This window comes from Sceloporus occidentalis, unplaced genomic scaffold, assembly GCF_023333645.1.
Source record: "Sceloporus occidentalis isolate IW3139 unplaced genomic scaffold, rSceOcc1.0.p SCAF_9, whole genome shotgun sequence".
Lineage (NCBI taxonomy): Eukaryota > Metazoa > Chordata > Lepidosauria > Squamata > Phrynosomatidae > Sceloporus > Sceloporus occidentalis.
Window position 1 is genome coordinate 10,793,798 of NW_028316989.1, and position 26,148 is coordinate 10,819,945.

At 50.3% G+C, this 26,148-nt stretch overlaps 2 protein-coding genes across 10 annotated transcripts in view; one reads left to right on the forward strand and one right to left on the reverse strand.

The window, feature by feature from the left end:
* RNF214 (ring finger protein 214) lies at positions 1-11,552 on the reverse strand. 4 transcript variants are annotated; one of them, XM_089537411.1, is made up of 16 exons: positions 11,452-11,552; positions 9,474-9,623; positions 8,019-8,544; positions 7,064-7,123; positions 6,446-6,586; positions 5,737-5,876; positions 5,371-5,439; positions 4,549-4,645; positions 4,201-4,289; positions 3,280-3,370; positions 2,743-2,841; positions 2,142-2,518; positions 1,086-1,224; positions 819-920; positions 598-693; positions 1-285 (listed from the first exon to the last, which is right to left on the reverse strand). In XM_089537411.1, exons 2-16 carry the CDS (start codon positions 9,611-9,613, stop codon positions 220-222), a joined length of 2,232 nt encoding a protein of 743 aa, XP_089393537.1. In that variant the 5' UTR covers positions 9,614-9,623; positions 11,452-11,552; the 3' UTR covers positions 1-219. The 4 variants fall into 4 exon arrangements, with proteins under 4 accessions (XP_089393537.1, XP_089393536.1, XP_089393538.1 ...); XM_089537410.1 differs by lacking the exon at positions 11,452-11,552 and adding an exon at positions 10,307-10,409; XM_089537412.1 differs by lacking the exons at positions 598-693; positions 11,452-11,552 and adding an exon at positions 10,307-10,410.
* Positions 10,754-26,148, forward strand: part of PCSK7 (proprotein convertase subtilisin/kexin type 7) — a 20,558-nt gene continuing 5,163 nt past the window's right edge. For 2 of the 6 annotated variants that reach the window (XM_089537407.1, XM_089537406.1), the window contains exons 1-11: positions 10,754-11,351; positions 14,087-14,650; positions 14,942-15,076; positions 16,526-16,691; positions 18,158-18,248; positions 18,971-19,025; positions 19,266-19,404; positions 20,488-20,588; positions 23,013-23,180; positions 24,339-24,446; positions 25,165-25,267. In XM_089537407.1, the coding sequence (XP_089393533.1) occupies positions 11,073-11,351; positions 14,087-14,650; positions 14,942-15,076; positions 16,526-16,691; positions 18,158-18,248; positions 18,971-19,025; positions 19,266-19,404; positions 20,488-20,588; positions 23,013-23,180; positions 24,339-24,446; positions 25,165-25,267 (1,909 nt within the window). In that variant the 5' untranslated portion in view covers positions 10,754-11,072. The other 4 variants (XM_089537404.1, XM_089537405.1, XM_089537408.1 and 1 more) reach the window with 4 other exon arrangements.

Genomic DNA, 26,148 nt, shown 5'->3' on the forward strand with positions numbered 1-26,148 from the left:
TGCTCTGCATAATATACACACTTTATTATTATGAACTGGTATGTATACAGACTTTCTATACACACATTCCCTATAGAATAAAAATGTACATGTGTATACATGGCCATATAAATATAGAGCTGTAGAAATCCAGGTGTCTGTGGGCATCTTGGCTGAGTCCTCCCCAGCTCCCCAGGCAAGTGCTGTGTGATGGCGTTGGTGTCCTGGATGCCCCAGGAGTCATTTCAGGCTTGGGCAAAAGGGGCAAGTGTCGTCTGTGTTAGTCTGAGCCCAGAACTTGATGCACTGCAAAAAGGGTGGGGGGGGGGGGAAGCTTCACTGTAGTTAGGATTCTCACCTAGAGAGATCTAGAGAGATTTGTGCCAAACCACAAATCCCAGGATTCTGGAGGATGGACCCATGGCTGTTAAAGTGGGATCAAAGCATGTGAAAGAGTAGTGCGAAAATTTGCAACCCTTGTGGCCTCCTTTTCTGCTGCCAGATGCTTAGGCTCAACGACTGTGAAGACCTCCCCCACCTGCTCTCAGGGACCCTCTTTAAGGCACCGTCCTCACCCGCCTGCCTCTGGGACTCAGCTCGGCCTTCCTGAGCACTCACCTCTTTGTGAAGTACATGGGAACAGGCCATGGGATGAAGCTCACTGGGCTGGACTAGCTTCTGGCACATCAGGCACAGTTTGCAGGCTGCAGGGGTCTGGTGGGCACAGACAGTGGAGGGCAGGGGGGAGGGGGAGAGCAGCCGTGAGCTTGGTTGGCCGGGCTATTCCCTGCAGCTGAGTCAAGAGCCCCCCCCCCTTCAAAAGAGCTACCCCCTCTCACCTGGGAGGGCGTTCCAGCATAGGAGACCTGGGCAGAAGGCAAGAACATTGGGTTGCTTATCTGTGGAGCTGGGAACATAGGAGGGCAGATCCGCCCGTGAGGCTGCAGCAGAGAAAGAGGGACAAGCAGGTTAGATAAATTGCCCCAGCCCCAATTCCTGGCAGGCAGCAGTGCCCAGCCCACTGCCTTCAAGAGGCCAAGAGGATAATGTCTGCAGAGGCAGCCCTGAGCCACTCCGCAAGCCCCTTCACCAACTCCCAGGCTTACCTGTGTGCCAACCGCTGCCACTCGCTCCTGCTGTTCTGCCAGTTTGGCAGCTACCAGCTGGTTCAGTTCTTCCATGGTGAGCCCTGCCAGGGTCCTTCGTGCTGCTTTGATCTGCTGCAAGATGTTGGTCAGCTGTGCCCTAGAGACAAACCATGGAGGTGGAAGAGGGGGAGAAAATGGCAGAGGGAATCAGATGTTGCAAAAGGGGTTAGGAAAAACGTATTTGCAAATTTTATTCTTGTAGAAAGGAAGGGATAATTTTACCATTTTTTCCCTTGCTGAAATTTGTAAAAAACTGCAGTTTTTTTTAAAGACTTCTGTACAAAAAATAGTGTTTTCTGTGCAAATGATCCACGTACATTTTCTATGCCGACTTATTTCCCCGCCCTTCAGGATTCCTCTCATCAGAGCTTACTGACACTCAAGAAACCTGCTTTTCAACCATTTCCCAAATATTTTCTAATATTCTTTCCATCCCTAAAAGGTGAAGGGTACCCAAATAGAGACCCTGAGCACCTTCCTCCCCAGGGAATAGGAAGAAAGAAGGCTGTCTCTCTCACTCCAAATGAAACCTTGTGAAAGTAGAAGACAGAAAAATCCTTTTTCTTTGCACTGCAGCTCTCCCAATTAGCACAGCCATGTTGGATGGGGCTGGGTTATTTAAAAAAAAATTTCTCCAAGCTCTGGAAGAAAGCTTTATATAGGGGAGAACCTCCTCCTTCTCCTCCTGAATGTCTGGCTTCTGAGGAGGGAGCAGAAAAGGCTGACCCTCATCCAACAACACACAAACTGAAGAAGAAAGCAACGTCCAAGGCCCTCCCATGCTCCTTGCAGTAAAACATTCTGAGACTCAATTCTAGCCCCCTTTCCAAGATCCCACTCCCACTGTTTCTGTTCAGAGGAGGGCCAGCATGGGAGATGATGGTCCTGGTTAAACTAATGGTTGGCTCACCTGTGCTCCACTCTGGGGGCTGCTCTTTGAGGCTCATGCCTCAATCATTCCCCCCATGATGCAATTCCTCTCTTACCCACAGAGAGCAAAACTGGCTCACTCACTTATTACACTGGGGAAATCGAGTCAACAGTTTCTCCAGGATCTTCTCCAGCTTGTCCACTGGTGGGGGCCTGTGGAAGTCCGAGGCCCCTTTGATGTTGCCCAGGCCCGGCGGTGGTGGGGGGATAGGGAGCGAAGCCCCGGGTGCCACACGGGAGCCGACCAGAGAGCCGAGGACAGGGCTGCTCTGGCCCTGAGAAGTAGGCAAAGGGGGCGAGGGCTGGTTGGGCCTGGAAATGGAAGGGTTCAGGAGGGGAAAAGCAAGCACCCGGGGGTCTGCACTGGGCATGACCATGGGCACAGGGACTGTCCCGAGGGGGAAAGGCAGCCGCGGGGCCAGGGAGGAGTTGGACTGGAAGGCGGGCAGCAGGAAGTCTGTCTGAGAGGGAGAGAGACAAGAAGGTATGCCAGTTACTTGGAGGGTGACCCTAAAGCTGCAGGGACCACCGGGGCAGAGCCTGGGCCCTGAAGGACTGTAGCTAGCCAGCCAGAATCAAGAACTGCTCACAAAAGCAGTTTCTCGGGGATCCTCAGAGAATTCTCTGCAGCCCCACCACTCATAAGAAGACATGGGGGGCAACAGTGGGGAACAGTGAGGCTCACCTCCAGAGGGGGTGGTGGCAGGGGGGGTGTGGGGATCTGAGGGAGGCTGCTCAGTTTGGCCCCGTTCCGCACCAGCTGGATGTGGTCGTTGAACTGGTCCTGCAAGACAATGGTACATACAATTGGCAAGTATTAGCCCCACCCCAGAACCCACAGGGGCTGGAAGCAGGCAGGGCAACCAAACAGAAAGCCATCAGCCCCACCTAGCACCCTGACACATGGCATAATTATAGCACTATGATTCCACTTTAACTGCCAAGGTTCCATCCTACAGGATCCTAGGATATGCGGTTTACGGAGGGCTATTTAAAACTCTTTTCTAGGGAGCATTAGTGCCTCACCAAACTAGAGGAAGCCCTCCTCTTGGACAGTTCAGTGTTCATAGGGGCCACTGCTTCCTGTGGATCCCACATGACGCTTTTTCACTGGACTGCAGAAGACAGGGCTGTTCTGCATCAGGCATCCCATCACCACTACAGAGCCTCTTGCTCTCCAGCTCCTTCTCCTGCTCCACGGAGAAGCCAGCTTTGTACTCACACGGACACTCTCTTTGGTCATTCGTATCCTGTTCAGCCTTGTCTCCCACTCCTGCTTTGGTCGGATGGTCTCCAGCGTGGGTGGTGCCGACCTGTCCAGACACAAGGTCAGTGGAGGCAAAATGGAGACTTCAGCTACACTCTTGCCAAAAGCCAAGACAGAAAGAAGCATGAATCTCTCCAGCTAAAAAGGAGATGCCTTTCTCCCTTGCCCTGCACTGAACTGCCTAGCCCTGGAAAGCTCTTCTTGACCAGAGGTTCTGTGTAAGGCGCTGCACACATTCAGTCACAGATGGGCATGTGTGATGTCACAGGACAGGTAATACTGGTAGTACTGCAGGGGAGACACACCTTGGTTCCTACTCCAAGGGACAGAAACACAGGGAAAACTGGTCTACCTCTAACTGGGTGTCTTAATGGGAGTAGGCCCATTGACTCAATGAAGCATACATAAGCCTTGCCTGTACAAGTTTCCATTGATTTGCATGGTCTAATTTAGTCACAACAAATAACTGATGTACGTTATTGCTAGCAGGATGGAGGTTCTTCCCTCCACCAGGGCTACATTGCCCAGAGTGAAATTTCCCAAAATGCATCCTAGGGCCATAGGAGGAGTCTGAAATCAAGCACAGAGGCTTGCTGAGCACCAGTGCTGGCTGTGTTCTGGGCCACTGCCTGGTCACTGCAAAAGGTCCTCCCCAAATTACATTTGCACATGGGCTGCCCTGGCCTGTTGCATCTAGGAAAGTAGCAATGGAAGAGTAAGAGACACTCTTCTCTTTTCTTTGGAAGACCCAAGAGGGGATGGGGGTAGGAAAACAGTGGACGATATCAGACTGAGGAGTTTGACCCACCAGGCCTGCCTGTGACCCCACACCATGTGGCCTCTTTGCCCCAAGGGAGCCCTGGCCCATCTACTCACTTGAGGTAGGTGAGGTGCAGCTCTGCTTCTTTCTCTGCCTCTTCAAGCTTCAGCACTAGCAGTTCCTTTCGGCTCTCCAGGGACAGGATCTGGGAAGGAGAAAGTTCCACACATATAGGAGGAGAAACCATCCATCTCCAGAGTGGTTGTAGTCCTTGGAGACAGATAAACCATAGTGTGGTAGTCCTCCGAGGTTTTCTTCTTGGGTGGCAACTCCTGACAGATCCTGAGGTATGCCTTCAACTTAAGGCTGAAAATAAGTTCATGCCTCCCTCCTTCCCTTGGGGGTTACATGGCACAGTGCACCCCACAGGTTTGGGGCAGGCTGAGGATGCTCAGGAGACCTACCTCAGCCTTCCAGGCCCGCTCCGTCTCCTCCAAAATGGACTGGTTGATCTCATTGTGCTGGTTCTTCAGTTTGTCCAGTTCCAGCTCCCACACCTCCCTGAGGAGAAAACCAGAGTTTATGACTACACACACATTTCTTTACCTTTAGCCACAGTTGTATGAGTTGTTTTGCTGCAAGCAGTCATGCTAGATGTGCTAAATTTAGCATGTGAAGTTCTAGATAGTCTTCTAAGAAGGAAAGAACTGAGAAACCCCCTAGAAACCCATGGAAAAGAAGCATACATTTTTCTCTACATTATTACATATATTCAATAAAGTAAGTTCGACATGAAGCACTGAATGTGTATAAATACAATATTCAATCCAAACATGCTAAATCAGGTATTATTATTCATAACATTTTCCTGTTCTACTTTTTCTGGAGAACCCACAGCAACAACTTGGGGGGAACAAAGTGTGCCCCCCCCATCTTCTCTGTGGCCCCTGAAGCCCCTCTCAAACTTCTCAATTTTTTTAAACATGGTTTTTGAGCACTTATTGCCTTAAAGCCATGCAGAAAGCCCCCCACAAGCATGAAAATATACAAAAATACTTCCACCCACCGCCAAAAAAATATACTACCCCAAAACACCTGTTCTCTCTGCAGACCTCAAAATGGTGACAGGAAGTCACTTGACATCACTTCATGTTGCCATTTTGAAAGAGGCTAGAGATGAAAAGGATGTATTTGGGCTTGCTGATTTGGGGGAGAGGCGAGTTCCACGGGAGAGAATGGGCCCTAGGCCTGCCCCTGGTTTAGAAGCAAATAAGAAAGAGCCCTACTTTTCCTCGGACTGCTCAACAATGAGTGAAACGATTTTGCTCTCCTTCTCCTCTTGCTCTTTCAGCAGCCTGTTTAGAGAGAGAGAAAAGACCAGGGTGAAAAAGTTAAAGCCCAGCGAAGGCAGCTGAGGTTCAAACCTACTTTTTGAGGGGACAAATTAAGGTGTGCCACCCTCCCCCCCCCCAATGTAAGGTGCCTGGGTCAGCTGGATCTGGGGCAAAGGGGAGAGGGGTGAGAGGGAGGGAGACAGTCAAAGCAGCTGAGCAAAAGCACAACTGGTGACAACCAAAGACCTTCCTCTCTCATTGACTCCAAATCAACTTCCAGGGAGAGCCACAAAGGAGACCTTTGATGCTCTAAGTTACCTCCTCCCTTTCTCACAGAGCTTCTCGATTTCTGCCTTCAAGTCTTGCTCTTTTTGCAAAAATTCCTTTTTCTCCTTTTCCATCTTCTTCTTTGTCTCTTCCCGTTTCACAGTGACATCTTGAATGGCTTTCAGGATCTCCTGAAGGGGAGGGGGATACAGAAGAGCAGTAGAGTTAACATCTATGCAGTGCTTCCAGAGTTTATGTTCACACAAGGTATATCCAGCAATTTTGACAGCTGCCCACAATCTGTATCCCTTCTGCTTTTGCAGCCAGGTTGCCCCAGAAGATTTCAGTGAGGCCTCTTTGCTCTCGGATCTCCTTCTGGCTTGGCTCCAGCCACCAACAACACACCAACTATCCACAGTTCCCATTCCAAAACCCTTTGGCTGTTTCTCTCACAAGCCCAACTGAGAATATCAGAATGACTTGAATGGAGAGAAGGAGAGATTGCCACGTGTGTGTGTCGGTGTTTGGGGAGGTGGGGGATGTTCCACCTTTCTAGGATCTGGAAGAGCTGCTGCCAGACAAAGCAGAAGCCGACCCAGGCTGGATGGAGAATCTGCCTGAGGTCTGGTGTCAGGCAACTTACTTTCTGGCTGCATCCAGAGAGAAAGAGAAGGAGGGAGAGAGAAAGAAAGACAACCAGGCAGGCTGTTCTTTGGACTAAGCAGCTGCAGAAAGCATCAGTGAAGGAGAAGGCTGCTACCTGGTGATTCTTCATCTCTTCCTCCCGTCGCTGCTGGAGCTGCTTCAGCTGTACCTGGAGCTGGTTCTCTACCTGCCTCTGCTTGTCCAGCACTTCCTGGTAGCGCTCCTTCAGCAAAGCTCGCTCAGACATCATTTTACCCTGCCAGAGCCCAAAAAGACACATTGACCTGAACAAACAAGGTAGGTCACTGAGGAGAAGCAGAACTTACGGGTTCCACTTGATCCCAGGTAATCTGCTCCTGGGTCCCTTAGGCTTCTGTGAAACTGCTGAGTTTCCGTAACAAGAACAGCACTGACAATGTTCAGGAATTCTGGGACATTCCAGAAAAGTCCAAACTATGTGGAGGAGGAAAGATCTCCCTCTCTCTCTCTCTGAACTCTTCCACCACCAGAGAAGTCTTCTCTGCAGCTGCTGCTTCTGCAGTTCCTCCATCCTGCTCTCTGCTCCAGCCTGGGATTTCCTGCCCAGTGTGAACCCAATGCTTTGTCAAGGATTGGAAGACTTTCCAGAAATGGAAAGAGGGCATTATCTTCCCAGCCCCAGAGAAGGGGAGCGCTTGTCCTCCTCCCAAGCAGAGGAAGAGCTAGTTGGGCAAAAGAAGACACCAGTTCTTACCAGATTCTTTTCAATGTCTTGATCTGTGTTCACTTCCAGGTCAGCTGTCTTGAAGTCTGTCTGCAAAGAGAAAAAAGAGAAATTGGCCTGTTAAAATATGTCCTTGAGACTAGTGTGCACGTGTCTGAGCTTTCCATTTCTCGTGTTTTGTTCTTGCCGTTCTCCCAGTGGACTTTGGTGCTCTTACTCTGCCAGATCAAGAAAGCCTAAACTCCCTTTGCCCTCTCTTGCCAAATCAAATTGAAAGCAAATTGCTGGACCAGTGGAAAGAGGACTGGGCTCATCTGTAGCCACCCAGCTTACCTTAGCTTTCCCCCAGTCCAGACCCACAGGGTGGCCATCACTGCAAAGACAAGAACAGTGCCAAAGAGGGTGCCTCCCCACTGGCTGGGTCTCATTTTGGTGCATGGCACAGGAGGACAAAGTATGGCTTGCAGGACAAATGTGGCCCCTGGACTCCTCCTACCAACATTTGTGGCACATGAAGCCCCTCAACTTTAAAAACCCATCTCATTTTACAGGTAATTTTGCCCCAAACCATGCCAATAGCCCAATGCTGAAAACACATGGAAATATCCCCCCACCCCCACAAACATCTCAGAACCCTATGCTGTCTCCCAATACATTTTACTTTGCAGTGTCTCTCAAAATGGTGAGTGGAGGTAAGACGCTACTTCCTATCGCCATTTTGAGAGGGACTGCACAGAGGAAAATAAAAGCATTTTGGCTTGCTGTGTTAGGGGAGGTGGCTCATGAGGAGGCCTGGGGGCAAATTGATCCCTGCCCTGCCCAGCTTTTCACCCCAGTCTATGGTAGGAAGGAGGTTGGATTGGATGGCCCTTGTGGTCTCTTCCAACTCTATGATTCTATGACTCTCTTTTTGGTGGAAAGGCATCCTCTCCTCCTCTTCCCTGGGAAATCTCATCAGGGCTTCTTCCACAAAGAGGCCTCTGACCTGGATGGCCATGTTGTGGGAAGGTTTGGGAGAGGCACCATCTTGCTCTTGGTTCTCCCCGCTCAGTGGTGCTGCCAGGGGCGTGTCTTCCAAGTCTGGACACCCGTTCTGCCTTCTGCCATGCTGCAAGATCAAAGATCCCAGCTCAGCTTTGGAGCAATTAAGGATGACTCCAGTTTGGTCCTCAGATAGGTCCTCCGGCTGTGGCAGCGGCTGAGCCACCGGTGCGCTTTCTTCAGAGGGGGAGGAAGGTCTCTCTTCTCCCACAACATTGTCCGAGTTAGGCAAAGAGAGCTCCTCACTCGAAGGGCCGGGGTCAGAAGGTGGCGGGCCAGGAATGGAGGGCTCTTCTGAGGTGTTGGGACCCTTGGGAGCCAGCAAGGATGAGTCCCTCTCCAGGAGTCCAGAATCCCCTGCTATATCTTCCATGGGCTCTTCGTCGGAGTTCTCTTTGTGGGTCAGAAGGGTCTGCCTAGCAGCAGCCAGAACCAGGTCGTCATTCTCATGAATGGAAAGGTCGCTTGTGCTATCCCAGGAAAAGAAAAGGGAAGAAAAATGAGAGGCCAGTCAAGAACTCCAGTGAAGATTTCACCCCAGAGTCATGACAGAAAGCCCTTTGACACCTTAGAAGCCACCTGGCCAGGTGACCCTGACAGACGACCAAACAACATCAAATTATTATTTTCCCTTATTATATTGATTACCTCAACTTGATTTATCAGTTCTGGAAATGTGGACATGGAAGGCTCAGAAACCAATGAAGGAGGACACAGGGCAGTGAGATGGGCCCCTGTCACCAGGCAGATGGGTTTGGGACTCCCTGTCCCTCCCTAATAACTTACCAAGGGCTTCCTGGAGCCAGATGCCACTCTGCAAAGAGCCCTGGCATTGGGAGTTAAAACATGCACACCTCCCAACTGAAATCTCTGGATCGGGGGCACATAGGGGGATCCTAAGGTCACAAACCAAGGAGGAGAACAAAAATGAAGCCCCTGAGGCCCAAGGGGCCAGGAGGTTGAGACTGGGCAGTCATCCAAAGGAGGAACCAAATGAAATTACAGCAGATCCTCTGTACCCAAGAATTCTGCCTCCATGGAAGCGCTCAAACCTCCTTCGTGCATCAAACTCACTAAAAGCTGAGCAAGAAAAGGGTGGGTGTGTTTTTTCAGTGCTAGCAATGCTTGGCCTTGTTTGGCCATCTTTGGGAGGGAATCCCACAAACAAGGGGCCACTGCAGAAAGGGCCCTGTCTTGCTTATGGGATGTCCCTAGGCTTCCAAAGTTGGCATCCACCGAAGGGTGGGTTCCTAAAGGAGCAGAGAATGATGGCCAGGGAATAAGGACTCTCCAGGCTTGGCACCATTGCTGGATGAGACCCTGTGCCTCTCCTTCCTGAAGCAAGAGACCCCCTTTTGGCCAGTGGCCTGAGGCAAGGCGGGCGAGCCCAGCGGACTACCTGAGAGGCAAACTGGTAAGTCCTTTGGGCAGGTCAGGGTCGCACTGGGCCGCCTGGCTGGCTGGGTCACTCGCCACCGCCATTGCCTCTTCTTCCTCTTCCTCCTCCTCCTCCTCCTCCTTCGGTTGTTCCGATGCCATCGCCCTTCCTCTGCAAGGACAGAAGCCCAAGGGTCACAAGTGCCCCCCTGACAAAGATGGACGGCTTTGGGGCCAAAGTCACATTCAGATGGATCTCTGCAGGAAGAAGATTAGGATTTGCCCTTATCTCTCTCACACACAGACACACAGCCAGGGAGCAAATGTCCATTTTGTGCAATGTGATTTTGTGCTGGGGTTTTGGGGTGCCTAAAGGCTGGGCCAGCAGTGGAGACAGGATCCAATGAATACATAGGAACCCTCCACAAGATCCCCCCAGGATCCCCTACTCACAGAAAGAGGATCTGGGCTCACATACACAGGATCCCCCTACAGGACCCCCCCCAGATCCCTCTCTATTTGGCACTTTGTCAGGGGCTGGACTAGATGACCACGAAGTGCCCCCTCCAGCCCCCATGCTAAGCCAGGCCTGAAAAGAGAGCCACAAGACCCCCAACCTGCCCTCTGACTGGAGGGGCTCATGGGCTCCCAGCAACAGGGGCTGATGGGAGCTGCAGTCCAGCCAAGGGACCCCCAAAACAGACCCGGGGGAGGGAGGGAAAGAGGGGCCCCAAACCATGGGGGGGGGGGGATGCAGGAAGGCCCGTTTTCCCTCCGAGGGGGCTCTCCTCCTTCAAGGCCCCCAGACCCTCCACGGGGAGAAGGGAGAAGCCCCCAAGCCCCACAGGGACCTGCCTGGTTCCGAGGGGGGCTGAGGGGAGCCCGGCTGGGATGGCGGCCTCCCCGCTCCGCCCAGGAAGGAAGAAGGGACAAGGCGGCAGGGAAGGAGGAGGAGGCGGCGACGGCCGAGGCTAGAGGCCCGGCTCGCGCCCACAGCGCCCCCGAGGACGGTCCGCCAGGAGGCTCTGGGCCTTTCGTTGCCGCTTCTGGAGGAGGAGGAGGCCCCAGTCCTTCCCCTGAAGGCCGAGGGAGCGTCCCAGCGCCCAAAGCCCGCTCTTGAAACCCAAGGCCTCCCCCGAAGAGAGTCTGAGGGAGTGGCAGGGCTTCGGGGCTTGCCTTCCCGGCCTAAGGGCCAGTCACATTATTAGCCACGAAGGCCCTCTCTATCTATGTAGCTGTCTGTGTACATACACATATACATATATATATACATATACATATATATATATAGGAGGGAGACCAAAATGGTGGAAGGCCTGGAAGCCACCAAGCCTTCTGAGGAGAGGAATATGCTGGGGACGTTTAGCCTACAGAAGAGGAAAGGGGAAGATATGGCAGCCGTATTTAAACATTGGAAGGGGCGTCACATTGACTGAGGAGGGAGCGAGCTTCTTTTCTGCTGCTCCAGAGAATGGGACACTGTGGGAAAAGAGATTCCAGCTCAGCATCAGGAGGCACTTCTTGGCAGAAAGGGCTCTTCGACAGCGGAAGAGGCTGCCTCTGAGGCTCCTTTTCGTTGGGGGTCTTGAAGCAGAGGCTGGAGGGCCACCTGTCAAAGGGGATGCTTTGGTGGAGAGTTCCTGCATGGCAGGATGGGGTTGGACCCTTTTTGGGGTCTCTTCTACGATCCTATATGTCCTGCAGCGGCAGGGTCTCCGGGGCATGTGCAGAGTGCGGAGGCGGGAGGCGTCCCGGTCCCTCTCCCTCCGTCCGCCCCGGACGTGACGCGCAGCCGCCGCCGCCGCCGCCTCCAGTCCTCCTCCTCTTTCGCCGGCCCCGAGAGCCAGCCAAGCAGCCGAAGGAGGAAGAGGAGGACAGGGAGGACCGCTCCGCCGCCCCGGTAGGCCCAGGCGCGTCCTACTTTCCCAGGACGCGTCCTACATCCCAGCCCCAGCCCAGGAGGGCGCTCCAAAAGGGGCCCCAAAGCAGCTGCAGGAGACCTTTGGCCAGGCTTCAGGGAGATCGAGCCCAAGGTCTCATCTGCGCTGCAGGAATAAGGCGCTCCGAAGCCGCTCTCACTGCCCTGGCTCCATGCAGGGGACCCAGAGTCCTTTGGCAGACAGCGCCAAGCGTCTCCCTAAACTACAAGTCCCAGCATTCCATGGAACGGGGCCTGGAAGCGGTGCCAAACTGCGTTGCTTCTGCAGGGAACAGCATTGCGCGCTTGTCCCTCCACTTTGGCGGGTTTTATTAATAGCTTCTCTCTAGGCATTTGTAGGTCCTCCAGCACAACTCTATGGTCAGCTTCAACCAAAAGTGGCACTGAAAGACCTAGAGGTTCCTAGAGAGGACACTCCGCTAGGCGTTTATAGGTCCTCCAGCACAACTCTATGGTCAGCTTCAACCAAAAGTGGCACTGAAAGACCTAGAGGTTCCTAGAGAGGACACTCCGCTAGGCGTTTGTAGGTCCTCCAGCACAACTCTATGGTCAGCTTCAACCAAAAGTGGCACTGAAAGACCTAGAGGTTCCTAGAGAGGACACTCCGCTAGGCGTTTATAGGTCCTCCAGCACAACTCTATGGTCAGCTTCAACCAAAAGTGGCACTGAAAGACCTAGAGGTTCCTAGAGAGGACACTCCGCTAGGCGTTTGTAGGTCCTCCAGCACAACTCTATGGTCAGCTTCAACCAAAAGTGGCACTGAAAGACCTAGAGGTTCCTAGAGAGGACACTCCGCTAGGCGTTTGTAGGTCCTCCAGCACAACTCTATGGTCAGCTTCAACCAAAAGTGGCACTGAAAGACCTAGAGGTTCCTAGAGAGGACACTCCGCTAGGCGTTTATAGGTCCTCCAGCACAACTCTATGGTCAACTTCAACCAAAAGTGGCACTGAAAGACCTAGAGGTTCCTAGAGAGGACACTCCGCTAGGCGTTTGTAGGTCCTCCAGCACAACTCTATGGTCAGCTTCAACCAAAAGTGGCACTGAAAGACCTAGAGGTTCCTAGAGAGGACACTTCGCTAGGCGTTTGTAGGTCCTCCAGCACAACTCTATGGTCAACTTCAACCAAAAGTGGCACTGAAAGACCTAGAGGTTCCTAGAGAGGACACTTCGCTAGGCGTTTGTAGGTCCTCCAGCACAACTCTATGGTCAACTTTAACCAAAGGTGGCACCGAGGGACCTAGAGGTTCCTAGAGAGGACACTCCGCTAGGCATTTGCAGCTCCTCAAGTGCAATTCTCTGGTCAATGTTTGGTAGATGTTGACCACAGAGTTGCACTGCAGGACCTGGAGATTCCTAGAGAGCTGTTCTCCCAGTGTTTTTATTATTTGTGGTTTTACCACATTCACGGGGGTCCTGTGCCCCTAACTCCACAACGAATGTGGAGGGACAAGTGTATTATTATTATTTTATTATCTTATATCTCAACATAGGGACAGTTCAAAGTGTAGGGACTCCACATCAGGACTGAAAGAGCAGACCCAAGTTGGCCATTTTGGGGCAGTGAGTTGTTCAGGTGAATGCTGACCCTTGCAAAGGTCTCATCTGCTTTGCCTGCCCAGATCTCCCACAGAATGGGTTCAGGTTTCAAAAGAGGGGACCGTATGCGCCTCATTTCTCTCGCCCCTAATTCCTCGCACCTCTGTTGTGTCCCCCCTATTCAATTTTTTCCTAAACTAAACCACCCCAGACATTGGTCCAAAACACAATGCAAAAATAATCCCGTCTGAGACCTCTTTAATTGCCTTGGCTCAGTGCTAGAGAATCCTGGAAGCTAGTTTTGTGAGACATGTAGCCTTCTCTGTCAGAGAGTTCTGGTGCTACGATCTCAAACTGGATTATTTCTGCAGTGTATTTTGGACTATTGTCATCTTTCCTTGCACAGGAGTCGCACCAGTCCTTTCTACACATACACACAGGACTTTAAAATATGAAAATATGACTGTAGATAACAAAGTATGGCTGTACCCACTGGTATAATCCCATTACCTGACTTATCTATTGTTTCTGTTAATTAGTTACAGCCCAGGTTAATGATTCCTTAGGAGCTTGTAACACCTTTCATCCAAAAGGATGAACGGGGTTTTATGGGTTTTGCTCAAAAGGGTCATATTATGCGTGGTAGTGTACAAACATCTCACCTGCTTGGGGTCCTAGGGAGCACCCACTATGCAAACACGGCGTTTTCATTACATTCAAGTAGCCATGTTTATGTCCTCCATAATCCTAGGATTTGTAGTTTTGTCAGCTTCTTAGAATTCTCTGCGCCTGAGCTTTGATGCTATAGTTCAGGAGATTCCTATGTGCCTCCCCAGATTACAAATCCCAAGATTCCATTGACACTTAAAGTGGTATCAAATTGCAATAATGGTTCAACATGAATGAACACTGGGTTGGGCAGTGATATTTTATGAAAGGCACAAAAACATCTCCCTGTCCCTTTTTCTGCATCCTGCATAATTTTATCCACTCAGGAGGGGGAGGGTCTGTGATTGCAAAGTCAATTGGCAGCCAACATGCCAAAGGAACAGTTCTGGAAACTAGCTGGTCCAAAATGCTGTGACCCTCCCAGGACTGTGTGCATGGAACGTCTCACTCACCTGTCAAAACAGCTTCTTTGCTATTGATTCATTTCCAGGCCGATGCCACTCCAGCGGACTCTTTTCTCTGCCTTCTGCAGCTGGCCTGTTGGATGCCTCCCTGGCGAGGCAACAAGGCGCCACCATGGAGAGCGGTGATGGAGGCCACACTGCGCGTCCACATGTGCCTTTGGCTAATGCCGGCCTGGATCCCTTTGCTGCTGCCAAACGGAGTTGCCTGGGGGGCAAAATTGGGGCCTGGGACAGAGTCTGCCACTGGGGGACCCCCGTGTACCAGGAGGATGACCTGGGCAGTGCATTTGAGTGGGCTGGAGGGGTCCCTTCCCTCCGAGGAGGAGCTGGACTGGCAAGCGGACAGACTGGCCAAGGAAGCTGGACTTGTGAACATGGGCCGCATTGGGGAGCTCCGGGGCCACTACCTCCTTGGCTATCAAGTGGCTGGCCAGAGTGCGGACCAGGGCCTTGAGGCCATCCAGCAGTCTGTGGAGTCGGTGTTGGCACAGCATGGCGGAGTGAGGTGGCACGCGGAGCAGAGGCTCCTGAAGCGGTCCAAGCGCAGCCTGATATTCAATGATCCCAAATACCCTCAGCAGTGGCATCTGGTGAGTTTGCTTGGGGGCACTGCCCATGATGGGGGTGTGAGAAGCTAGGCTGAGAATGTCAAGGAGGGACCCTGGAGATGCTCTGGGTGTATGTTTTGTGTGGGTGCATGCATGTAGACATGCCTGGGCACTCACTCCTGGGCATTCGTGTTGTTGAACAGCAGAGTGGGCAGGGCTTGAAAGCTATTTAAAAGGTGGGTTGACTCTCCTGGAAGCTTCAGAGAGTAAATTCAGTTGCCCGCCTTGGCATGCCCTCTGAGCTTTGCCTCTTCCTTCCCTCGGCTGGCCTAGAACAACCGCAAGAGTCCCGGAATGGACATCAATGTGACAGGTGTGTGGGAGAGGAACGTGACAGGCCAGGGCGTGACAGTGGTGGTTGTGGATGATGGCGTGGAGCACACCATTAAGGACATCCAACCCAACTACGTGAGTAGCCATGGCCTCATCCAGCCACTTGGCAGAGGAGCAAGTGCTGCCTGGGCTGGACAAGAGGCCACTCAGTGAGAGGATGGCTTGTAATGTCCAGGCCTGGAGGAACTGGACATTACACTGAGCCTGGAGGAACTGCGAGCAGGACCAGGAAAAACCAACCAACTCACGTTTCCTGCTTTCCTGGCATCCAGGGCTTCATTTCCATTTTTCTTTCTCTGCATGGCTTTCTCATCACTTCCTCTTTTGTGAGTTTTGTAAGTCTCTCATATATATTAAATTCCTGAATGGGGGCCAGGTCTGAGCAAAACCATGGTTGAATGGAGCCAGTTAAGCCCCGCTGGCACTGTTGCTGTTATCTTCCACATCTGGTGGAATCATGCAGTGACCCAGATGTTGTTGGCTTGCATTGCCCAGCATCCCTCACCAGCTGTATCAGTGGAAATAGCAGTTGCAACAGCATCCAGAGTGGCTGAATGAACTGGACTAAACTGAATACTTCACTGGGGACTGAAGATTTCACTGGATTAGACTAGATTCTTCTTGCTGGGAGAGGAAGGTGGAGGTGGACTAGGGATTTGACTAGGGAACTGGCCTGTCCAGTTTCCTTCTTGGGTGAGCTGGGCCTGTGACTCAGGAGCGTCCAGTGATGGCTGAAGGAGCTTGGCCCTTGGGAGACACAGATCCACCAAACGCTCCTACTGGTCCCATCCTGAGCCAATAAGTGCAGCTTGCTGTCTGAGCCTGGGCCTAGTCAGTGTAGGGAAGGTTCAGTTTCTGCCCTCTGTCCTCAGGAAATGGGGTGCTGCAGCATTTGTTTATTTATTAACTCAATTGCTACCTCACATATCAGCTTACAACATGGTGCCTTGCAACACATAATAAATACATAACTATGAATAAAGAGTAAACTTTGGACACATCATAAAATAATGTGAGTCACTAGAAAACACAGTAATGCTAGGAAAGCAGAAATCAATAGGAAATCTGGTAGAGCTTGTGTGAGGCTGATTGAATCACCAAGAAAGCCAGAGTTAGCAAGACTTGAATAGTACTCTTTAATAATGGAACCTCTTGGATGACTCTCAGAGGTCACCATAAGATGAAGCCGGCTTGATGGCACACAGAACAAATATATAAATATGATGAAATTGCTGTAAAATAGAGCTTCCACGGGGACACCTGGAACACCATGGCAACACCACCACTGAGTAAAGCAACCTACAAACCTAGAGTGCCCTGACACCATTGTCTGGCCCTATGGCCAAAAGGGAAGGAGCTCCACTTGAGTCCCTCTTTGCAGTAATTCCAAACTTCACGTCTGTTGTTCTGGGGTCCTTTGGCTGATGCCAGTGTGGAAGACCTTTATGTTTCACATCACACACACACACACACACCAGGGCAAAGAAGGATGGGAACTCAGCCCGGGTTTGGTCTCTTCTTCAGAGCCCTGAAGGTAGTTATGACTTGAACTCCAATGACCCAGATCCCATGCCTCATCCGGATGAGGAAAACGGCAACCACCATGGGACACGGTGCGCTGGGGAAATTGCGGCTGTCTCCAATAACAGCTTCTGCGCAGTGGGCGTTGCCTATGGGAGCCGGATCGCAGGTACTCATTCATTGTGGCATCCCCATCCCATCCCTGTACACGTCTTTGGGGTTTGGGGCAGGAGTCATAATTATTTTTATTGCTTAAGTTGCTTAAATTGATCTTTCTTGTATGCTGCCCTGAAATCACAAGGGGATGCAAGGCGGCTGTTCTCCCCTTTGCACACGAGATGGCGCCTTTGCCTGAAAAGGAGCAGTGTTATTTTTCCTGAATAGAGAATTCAGCTCCCAGCACCCTTTCCCATAACCAGATTGTTTAGCCTCATTAAAATCGTGTGGAATTCTTGGATTTGTGGTCTAAAATGCAAGTCCCGGTTCCCTAGGATGTTGCCATGGCAGTTAAAATGCAATCACAGTGCTAAAGTTGTGTTGTGGGATACTGCAGATTACTTGGTCCATCTCAGGTTACCTTTTGTCCATGTTTTGGACAGAAGCAGTATTGTAGAGATATTTGTCTCTTCCCAGTCCAGATGAAATGGGCTCAGTGCTGCCTTCCGGATGTTTTTGGAGTGGAAAACAAACCTGGTGCAGGAAAGGAGAACCATATCTTGTTTTGACAGTCTCCTTCCTTCCCTCTCTCTGTTGCAATCTCTCTGCCTGGCACCCGTGGATGAGATAGTTGGCAAAATGCTTGTGGTGCCAAAGAGTAGAGGGTGGGCACTGAACTGGGCCCCATAGCAGGGGTTGGTGTATGGTGCCTATCTGCAGCAACATTTGCTGACTGCCAATCTGAAATTCCCATACAAATTGGATTAATTATCAACTTGCTGGCTCATTGAAAATATGGTTCCAGATCAAGCATCCTTGCTTTCTTTCAAAACATATTCCTTGGAGAACCTTGGCATGAAAAAGCCCAGCTGCCCAGCAGCCTCTGTTTACTGTCGGACAGCTTTAAGTTAATGTATGGCTCAGAAGGACTGGCATCCTGAAATGTCCTTAAGCGTTTTTCAAATCCATCTAGCCAAAGTCTTGGGAAGGAGGAACATTTTGTGTGTTTGTTTGTGTGTGTGTTGTACGCCTGCTGCACTGGGAGCGGAAGGTGGAGGTGGACTAGTGACTTGACCCTTGCTGACATGTCCAATTCCTGGTTGTGCAACTATTGTAAAAACAGAATTGGTGGAGATAATATTTAGCAACCCTAGTTCAGCCCATCAGTTGCTGCTACAGTATTTCTGACTTCCCCATCATTTTATACTAATGCTCTTCTAAAAAGTAGAATAAATAAATGCGGGTAGGGCGGGGGGACACAAGCATGTTAGGGAAGGTAATGGTGACTTTCTGAGTGAGAGGCCCTTCTCTGTCCCTGAAGGCTCTCCCTTCAAGAGTGAATCTTAAGTAGGAGTGAAATTGAAGCTCAGTCCTCCTTCCTCCTGGAAGTGATGGAGGAGCTCCCCTTGTCTGTGTGCCGCCTGTGAGAGGTTTGCTGGCCTCAGGGCGAACTCACCCTGCTTGTTCTTTGTTTCACAGGGATCCGTGTGCTCGACGGGCCACTCACAGACAGCATGGAGGCTGTTGCTTTCAACAAGCATTACCAGATCAATGATATCTACAGCTGCAGGTCAGTGAGATCCAAGAGCCCATCAGTAAGAACCACTGAGTCTAATGGGAAGGGAAAGGAGGTGTTTCAGGGTGGGACTGAGACACCCCAGCCCCGTATTAAATGTCTAACGTTAGCAGTGTAGTGTCTTGTTCCTGAAGGAATAGCAAGAGGGTTGATTTGATTTCTGCTTCACATGGAACCTCCATAGCACATGACACTTCGCTTCTCACATGATCTTCCCTGCTAAATTCTCATTTCCTGGAACCAGTTGGTCAGTAGGAGGGAAGAACCCTGTGCCCACTCAACCTGCAGGGGTCAGGCCAGGATCTGCCATCATATAGAACTGAATCATTGAAAGAGACACCAAGGCCCATCTAATCCAACCCCCTTCTGCAAATGGAGGAAATCCATCACTAACAAATCCGTGAGATGTGGACCATCCAACCTTTGCTTTAAAACCTCCAATGAAGGGGGGTCCATCACCTTCCAAGAGAGTGTATTCCACTGTAGAACAGCTCTTGCCATCAGGAAAAAAATTCTTTCTAAGGTGTAGCTGGAATCTCCTTTCATGCAACATGAATCTACTGGGGTTTATTTAGATCCTATCTCTGGCGCAGGAGCAGAAAACAGGTTTCCTTCCATTTTGCATGTGATGACTGCCCTGCAAATATTAAAACTGGATCTATCATGTCACCTCCTTTGCTCCCCTGTGGGGTCCTAAGTGGTGTCTTTCTTCACAGCTGGGGTCCAGATGATGATGGCAAAACTGTGGATGGTCCTCACCAGCTTGGAAAGGTACAGAGAAACTTGTCTCTCTCTTTCCTCGCCAATCCCAGGGGGTCCAGAACATGCTTTTGCACCTGTGATTTATGCCAAATCAATTGTACTTGGCAGGTCCGGGTGGTGCAACAGCTAGCGGGGCAATGGTGACAGAAGCACTGTTGTGGTCCCCTGTCTTCCAGGGTTACCACAGACACAAGTTTTGACTAAACACGTGAAGCTGACAAAGAGCATCTTCTATCTCTCTTTCTGCAGGCCGCCTTGCAGCATGGTGTGATGGCTGGTCGTCGGGGCTTTGGCAGCATTTTTGTGGTGGCCAGTGGCAACGGAGGGCACCACAATGACAACTGCAACTATGATGGCTATGCCAACTCCATCTACACTGTCACCATAGGTAACATGGGCCCAGGCCAAATGGAGTGGGATCTGGGCATGGGGCATTTGGCTTCAGCTGCATTTGTCATTGTGGAAGATGTTCTGGGGCAGCAAAGCTGGGAAACATTACACTTTTGGGGATGCAGTTTCTGCCCTAGGAATCTGCTGCTTCCCAAGCAGATATTTTGGGTGGTCAGCCATTATTTATTTATCTATTGCTCTTACATCCTGCTTTTCTCTCAAAATGGGATAAAGGCAGTTTGCAATAGTCTAAAAAACAATAACAACTAAAACATTGATTACAGAAGTGAAAAGAGAATTAAATAATAGTGTTATTAAAAACATGGTTAAAAACAAAAACACTTAAAATATAGTTACAATATAATGTCATTGGTATGGGGTGTGAAACAGCTACAATATCAGCAAAGCAGCAGCAACAATAATAGATTAGTGGGATTAGATGGGCCTGCAGTCCCTTCAAATGCTATGATTCTATGAGTAAGTGATAAGCATCATACCAGTTTGTGAGCTTCCTTAAGTCCCGTATTGGGGAAAAGGCAGGATATCCTCATTGTCAATATCTTCATCATCACCATCATTAAAGAATTGCAGAGCTGGAAGAGGCTCATCTAGCATGATGGACTTTGAGCTTTATGTTTTAAACATGGTTTTAAACACTTGTAAATTAATTTGTAAAATTAGATTTTAATAGTATTGTCTATTTAACTTTTTTAAAAAATAAGTTTATATTATACACTATTTTAGTTGCACTGTGTCCACTATAAGATGCCTTGTGTCCCATATTGGGAGAAAAGTGGGATAGAAATAAAATAAAATAATAATCCAATCTCCTGTCAGAGCAGGGAATGCACAGCTACCCAGCCCCTGCAGCTCACAGGGGGTCCATTCCAAATTATGAGGCAGAAGTAAGTTGCCCTTTTCTTGTTTCCTTCCAAGGTGCCAGCCCTGGGGTTGGGGTGCTGGGAGCAAGGTGTCTCTTCCCACTGCAAGCCACCCCTCTCCTGGTCCAACTTGAGACTTGCCAAACATGCCTCAGGCCCATCTAGTCCCTCACTGGGGCTCCTATTTTATCTCTCCCCAGGTGCTGTGGATGAGATGGGCTACATGCCTTTCTATGCCGAGGAATGTGCCTCCATGCTGGCTGTGACGTTCAGCGGTGGCGACAAACTCATGAGGAGCATTGTGAGTAGGAGATGCTGCGGGCCACACATTCCCTGGGGCCCCCGCCTTGGCCATGTGGCCGTTTAGGGAAGGGGCAGTTGGGCTTGGTGGCACGTGGCCCCCTTGAGCTGCCTTCCTCACCTGCAGATCTTCTCTGGCAATGTTGTTGGGTGGGGGGATCTCTTTTTAAACTTTGCAGAGGATCACTCAGGACCAGAGCTTGTGCTTGTAACTGTGGCTAAGAGGGGCCCAATATTGACTGCTGACCTCCCTTGATCAAGGAGGGCAGGTGTCAGAGAGGAAGGGCTACATTAGCCCTTCAGGAGATCTGGGGGGGGTGGGCATGTCCCTCCAAACAAAAAACTTCCCCAAATATCTTCTTGGGGAGAATTTTCAACACATGTTTGGGGCATTAGACCATTTCCAAAAATGTGGGGAAATGTCTGGGGCATTTGGGGACAAAAAATTTTCTGAACCGGGGGAGCACAGAAACACCTGTGGGGGGCTCCTTCATGCAATACACGGGCTGCTTGTGCCCACCTACATCCACCTACTTCTGGTCTAGGGAGTGTGGGGTCCTTGGGAACAATGACTGGCATTGTTCTCTCTAGCGAGGGGCAAACAGAAGCTAGGAGGCAGTCTTTCTGGCTCTGCTCAGGGCAGAGCTGTTTTCTTCTCTGGTAATGGATGTGAGAAAAGGGACTTCTGCCTCGCGTGCCAGAGCTTGCAAGGGGTGCTTCAACCTTCTTGCAAACGTTTCTGGCTTTTCTCCAAGGGTTGAGAGAGAGCTGTTCCGTTTAGCATACCTTTTCCCTGGCATGTTTTCATTTACAGGGTGTTTGAGTTGCCTTTTGGAAATGCTGGAGTTAATTCTCCTGCTGGCTATCCTATGCTGGTGTTTTTGTGGGTTTTTCTTTTCTTTTCTTTTTTTCTTTTGGTAACATTGATGTTCTGCTGCTTCCTTAACGGGAAGAATTTTAACCCAACTTCTTGGCGCTCTCGTTGGTGTTTCCTGGCCAAAGCAAGCCCTTGTTTGAAAACGGGACATCCTGCATCCAAGGGCAAATCGCAGCTGTTAACAGCTGACAAAATGGTTCCACACTCGGCATAAAAAAGTCAATTGGGCGAATCTTGTTTTTGGCAAGGTGGATGGAGGCAGACGCAGATCCCACAGTAGCCAGCCAGCTGGCACAAAGAGGGACCTGGAACCTTGAATGGGGCTGCAGTATTTTAGAAAAGCAAGTTTTAGTTCATGGGGTCATGAAGGAACCATCTAATTGGATGAGAGGAAGAGTCCCATCTAAGCTAGAGAGAAGGGCCTCCTAAATTGGGCCAGATACTTCTTGAAACTAGCATGCAGGGCATAGCAGTGCCTGCCTTCTCCTTTTGTTGTTAGTCCATTCACAGTCTCTAGGTAAGGACCAGAGTGCACTTTCACTGCACTTTTTGATCTCACCCAAGACCCAAGCAAAGGGCAACTGAGTCTTCCTCTGTTCAAATCACCCACATTTTCCTTCCCTTCTTTCTGTTATGACATCATCGCACCGTCTGTTCAGAATGACTGGAGCGCAGCTTTGACGCAGCTTCTGGCCTCTTAAGATGCGTGTATCATTTAAACAGCACACCTCCAAAGTGACACAAAGCAGCTTTATTTTGGCCTGTCTGTTCGGGGCCAAAGTTTCCAAGCTACACAGAGTAGTTACAAGTGGTATAGGAATGGGGCATAGGAAATTATTGTACAGCAGAGTCAGGTCCCTCCAGGTCTTCCCTACTGCATCTAAGTATTGTCTCTAACCCCAAACCCTGCTTATTTTCCAAAATGAGAGAAGATAAATGTGTTCAGGATGAGACAAATGGAGACTGTGAAAGGGCTTTCTCTCACTTGGCAGAGGAAGCTGCCTAATAGCTGGGCAGATCCTTAATTCATCCGTCCCGTCCAGTTCTGACTGGCAGCTGTCTCTGTCCAGGGCTCGCAGTGGGGATTTTTCCTAGCATCAGCTGGGGTCTGACCTTGCTTAGTTTCCAAAATCAGACAAGATTGGGTGTGTTGTTCAGTATGGGAGAGCAGTCAAAGCAAAAGTCAGAAATAAAACTGGAAAACAACGTGCATAGGCAAGCAGGTTTTTCAGCAGAATGTTATGTGGTTAGGGATGCTTGAAGTAGAACTGTGTGAATGAGGTTCCAGCCTGCCATTGCTTGAGATCCCATGTGCAACCAGTCCTTGGAAGAATTCCAGCCATTGATTGGAAGAAACCCTAACCTGTGTCTGTGGGTGTCATTTTTAGCCAGTCTCCTCAGTTTTGTGCATTCATTCCCTTCTCCTCTGCTTTTTTGCAGGAAGCATCCTTTGCTTTTCTTCTGTAGCCCAAACCTAGGACCTTTCCTGGAAAGCCTTCCCACTTTGACTTAACCCTCTTTCTTCTTCCTGGTTTTGCTTTCTCCCAGGCCACCACAGACTGGGATTTGCAGAGGGGCACTGGATGCACCGAGGGGCATACAGGGACCTCGGCTGCTGCCCCGTTGGCCGCTGGCATGATCGCCCTCATGCTTCAAGTGCGGCCTTGCCTTACCTGGCGGGATGTCCAGCACCTCATTGTCTTCACAGCCACCAAGGTGAGACGGGAGGCTGGGACACCCCTCCTCTTCCTCCCACCTTCCTCTTCCTCCCGCCGTGGGCTCCCTTTCTCCCAACCCCAACTGGCTACAGGAGACCTCATGTGTCGGAGCACCCTACTCAATGCTGCCCAGTGCTCTCCTACAGCAAGAAACTCTTATCAGTGCTTGAGTACCAAAACCAGCTGTGGATCTAAAGTCGGAGGGGTCTGCTCTGGGTTTTGGTTTGAACTTTAAAGTAGGTCTATAATGTGTTGAAACATTTATTTATATGATTTATATCCGCATTTCTCTCAACTAGGAGACTCACAGTATAGACTAAAGCAAAACATGGCTTTAAAAATATTTATACTTTTTAAACTTAAAGTTTAACATGGGATTTATTATTATTATTATTATTATTATTATTATTATTATTATTATTATTATTATTATTATTATCCTGCCTCTCTGTGTAACACAACAGGGGCGGCTTACACATTAAAACAAACAGTCCCATATCCCAATATCTCACCCCCCCTAAAATACAATTAATTTATTCAATTTAAAATTAAGTAAGCAATCCTGTTAAGAACACTAGCAGGTGTTTATGCGCATGCAAGTTCCCTTTCGCACACAGTTGTCCTCCTTTTGGCTGTGGTGTAACATCCGTGTCCAGTTCACAGGTGTGTTAACAGCGTTTCACAAGTATAACTGTTTCACATGTAGTTGCATCTTCGAAGATGCATAACTTTTTGTAAGTATCCACATCTTTCACTGGTGTAAGGGAAACAGCTCCCACACTTTGTCAGATGCCAGTCAGATTGCACAGCATTGGTATTCAGTAGGAGGATGCTGTAGCCTCCAGTCAATGGAACCTCCTCCCACAGGAGACTTGGCTGTCTCCCTCTCTGCTCTCCTTTCACCAGGAGACAGTCACTAAACTGCAATCCCTAGGATGCAGACATGGCATCTAAAGAGGAATTGTTGCATTGTCATTGTGTAATGTGAATGGACCATAAGGGAGAGCTGGGATTCTGGAAGATGGGGGATGGGAAGCCACCTTCCCATCCAAGGTCTCTTTTTGCAGTTTTGAAGGTGAGTCAGGAGTCCCACTTCTTAATCCACGGCTCTCTGGTGGTTTGCTCTTCCTCCTTCCCTGCTCTTCTTCATTTGCAGTATGAAGACCATCGCGCCAGCTGGGACACCAACAGTGCTGGACTCAGCCACAGTCACCAGCATGGATTTGGCTTGCTGAACGCCTGGAGATTAGTCAACGCAGCCAAGGTAGTGCTGGCACTCTGGAAGGAAGCCCACATGGCTGGGGCTGAGGATTGCATTAGGTGGGGGGTTGCCCTCCTTTCTCCAGCTCTCCTTTGCTCAATGGGACCTTTTTACCCTCACCCTCTGGAAGGGAATGTGGGGGTTAATGTATCTCAATAGTAGCCAGGTGTGTAATGATGGTGGGGGAATGCCCACTACCCTCATTTCCCCCAAATAAGAATTTTTACCCCTAAATGAAATTTTCCTCCAGTTCCCAAATTCCTAACATTGCAAAGGGTGAGACATTGACTGCTGCTCATATCTAGATCTCCCCTGTTTACTGGTTTCTCAATCCCTGCGTCTCTTGGCCTGCTGCCCCCTTTGCTTTGGATGCCTAAATGGTCAGCTGCCCCTTTGCTTTGGCCTGCCCCCTCCTTTGCTTTGGACGCCTAAAGTTTTAAGTTATGGCTATGCTAGAAATTTGGGGAATGAAGGAAAATGTCATTGGGAAGATAAAATTCTTATGGTAGGGGGAAAATGCTCTTTCACACATAGCTACACCCTGATAATAGCCCTTGCCAGGGACATAGTAGCCCTTAAGCCAGAAGTGTGTATGGTTGGGAGGTGTCTAGGAAATACCAAGCTGGCAATGTCATCCCTCCCCACACAATATTAGAGGGTGTGGGGCAGTCTCCAGCTGTTATGCAGTGCTTAACCTGCCCTTTCTGCTCCCTCCCCACAGATCTGGGAGTCAGTCCCTTACTTGGCTTCCTACATCAGCCCCATCCTGAAGGAGGGCCGAGCCATCCCCCTGTCCCCCAACCAGCTGGAGGTCACCTGGAACGGTTTGTGTTGGGGCTAGGGTGGGTGAGGTGAGGCAGAAGGGAGGAATAAAGTAGGCATTGCTAAGGAGAGCACCCCTGCCCCTTTTCAGGAGCTGGTCCCACTGCCATGACCCTCCATCCCAAGAGATCCTGGGAGTGGCAGGGCTGGGAAAAGGGGAAATTGCCAATCCCCGGGACACCTTGGGAACTGACCAGAAGAAGGGGGTGCCCTGTCCCTGAACCAAGATCCAAAATGTGGCAGAAATGTAGGGAAAGGAGAGGGTCGTACAAGCTAGCATGTCCACATGTCCAAGGGAGGCACTTGGGAATTGAAAGGAAAGTGTGCAAAAGCAGGGAGTGATATGGTTAAGAGCTTTCTGGTGGATCAGGCTCCCTGTTAATGAACAGGAGAAAAGGAATTGCCACCTTTATATACACACTCAAAATTCAATACATGTATGGTTGGATGTGTGTGGGCTTGGTTGGACTTGGGAAGGAGCTGGTGCTGAAGCCGGGCTGCCAGTGGGACCTTGCTCAGCCCCAGCAGGATGCGTTCCCTGGCGGGGGAAGACTGGCAGAGGCCCAGCCCTGCAGCTCCCTCGGCCCATTTTAGGCAATGCCGTGGCTCCTGTCTTGGCCACCCTTTTGTCTGCATAAGCACGGCATCTACACACACACACGCCCAGAGGTTCTCCTTCTGCCCCCTAACTCCCTCCCAGCCCCAGCTACTGATGAGAAGGAGGAACATCTCTCAGAAATGGGTCCCCCCCACAACAACAAAAACACCAAGCCCCCATGTGGGGCAGAGGGGGAGAGGAGTGGTCCATGAGTGGTGGGGCAGATCCCCCTTTGATTCCCATAGACTGGCACCTGTTGGCTCCTTCAGAGCGAGCCAGAGCCCT